Consider the following 478-nt stretch of genomic DNA (forward strand, 5'->3'; position numbering starts at 1 on the left):
GGCCTAAGCAGACTGCCCAGGAGCATCCTGCTGTGCACCGTCACTTTGTGACATCAGCTGGATTACAGCATGGGTACCATGCTGCAGGACCTACACCATCACCAGCTACACGAGTGTGATGGCTAGCTTTGGCCTGCCCACTGCTTCCATTAGGACCGTGCACTGTGGCACCAAGACAAGAAGCCCAGAGGCCCCGTGCCGCTGTGGCCCTGCCAGCCTACCAGGTGAGCAGGGCGGGTGCAGGCAGACAGCACTGCCTGTGGGGATGGCTCCCCCTTGCACCTCCTGGGCACAGCCATGGCACTGCTCAGCCTCCCGTAGCACAGCAAGGGCCTGCAGGAGGGGTTAGGCTGGGCATATTCTCCTGCACGGGTGGGGAAAGGGGACCAGGTGACTGTGGCAGTGGGTGCTTTCTGAGGAAAAGGTGGGCTTCTGCAGTTATACCACACCTCTGAACTACACTGGTTTCTCCTAATGT

At 59.8% G+C, this 478-nt stretch overlaps 1 protein-coding gene across 1 annotated transcript in view; it reads left to right on the forward strand.

The window, feature by feature from the left end:
- Positions 1 to 87: 87 nt before the first annotated feature.
- The window catches only part of LOC104404084 (uncharacterized protein C1orf111 homolog), a gene marked incomplete at its 5' end in the record, with an annotated part of 1,235 nt that continues 844 nt past the window's right edge, over positions 88 to 478 (forward strand). The window contains one exon of the mRNA XM_010012434.1: positions 88 to 224. Within this exon, the coding sequence (XP_010010736.1) occupies positions 88 to 224 (137 nt within the window). The remainder of the gene's footprint in view (positions 225 to 478) is intronic.

This window comes from Nestor notabilis, unplaced genomic scaffold, assembly GCF_000696875.1.
Source record: "Nestor notabilis isolate BGI_N333 unplaced genomic scaffold, ASM69687v1 scaffold2394, whole genome shotgun sequence".
In the NCBI taxonomy this organism is placed as follows: Eukaryota; Metazoa; Chordata; class Aves; order Psittaciformes; family Psittacidae; genus Nestor; species Nestor notabilis.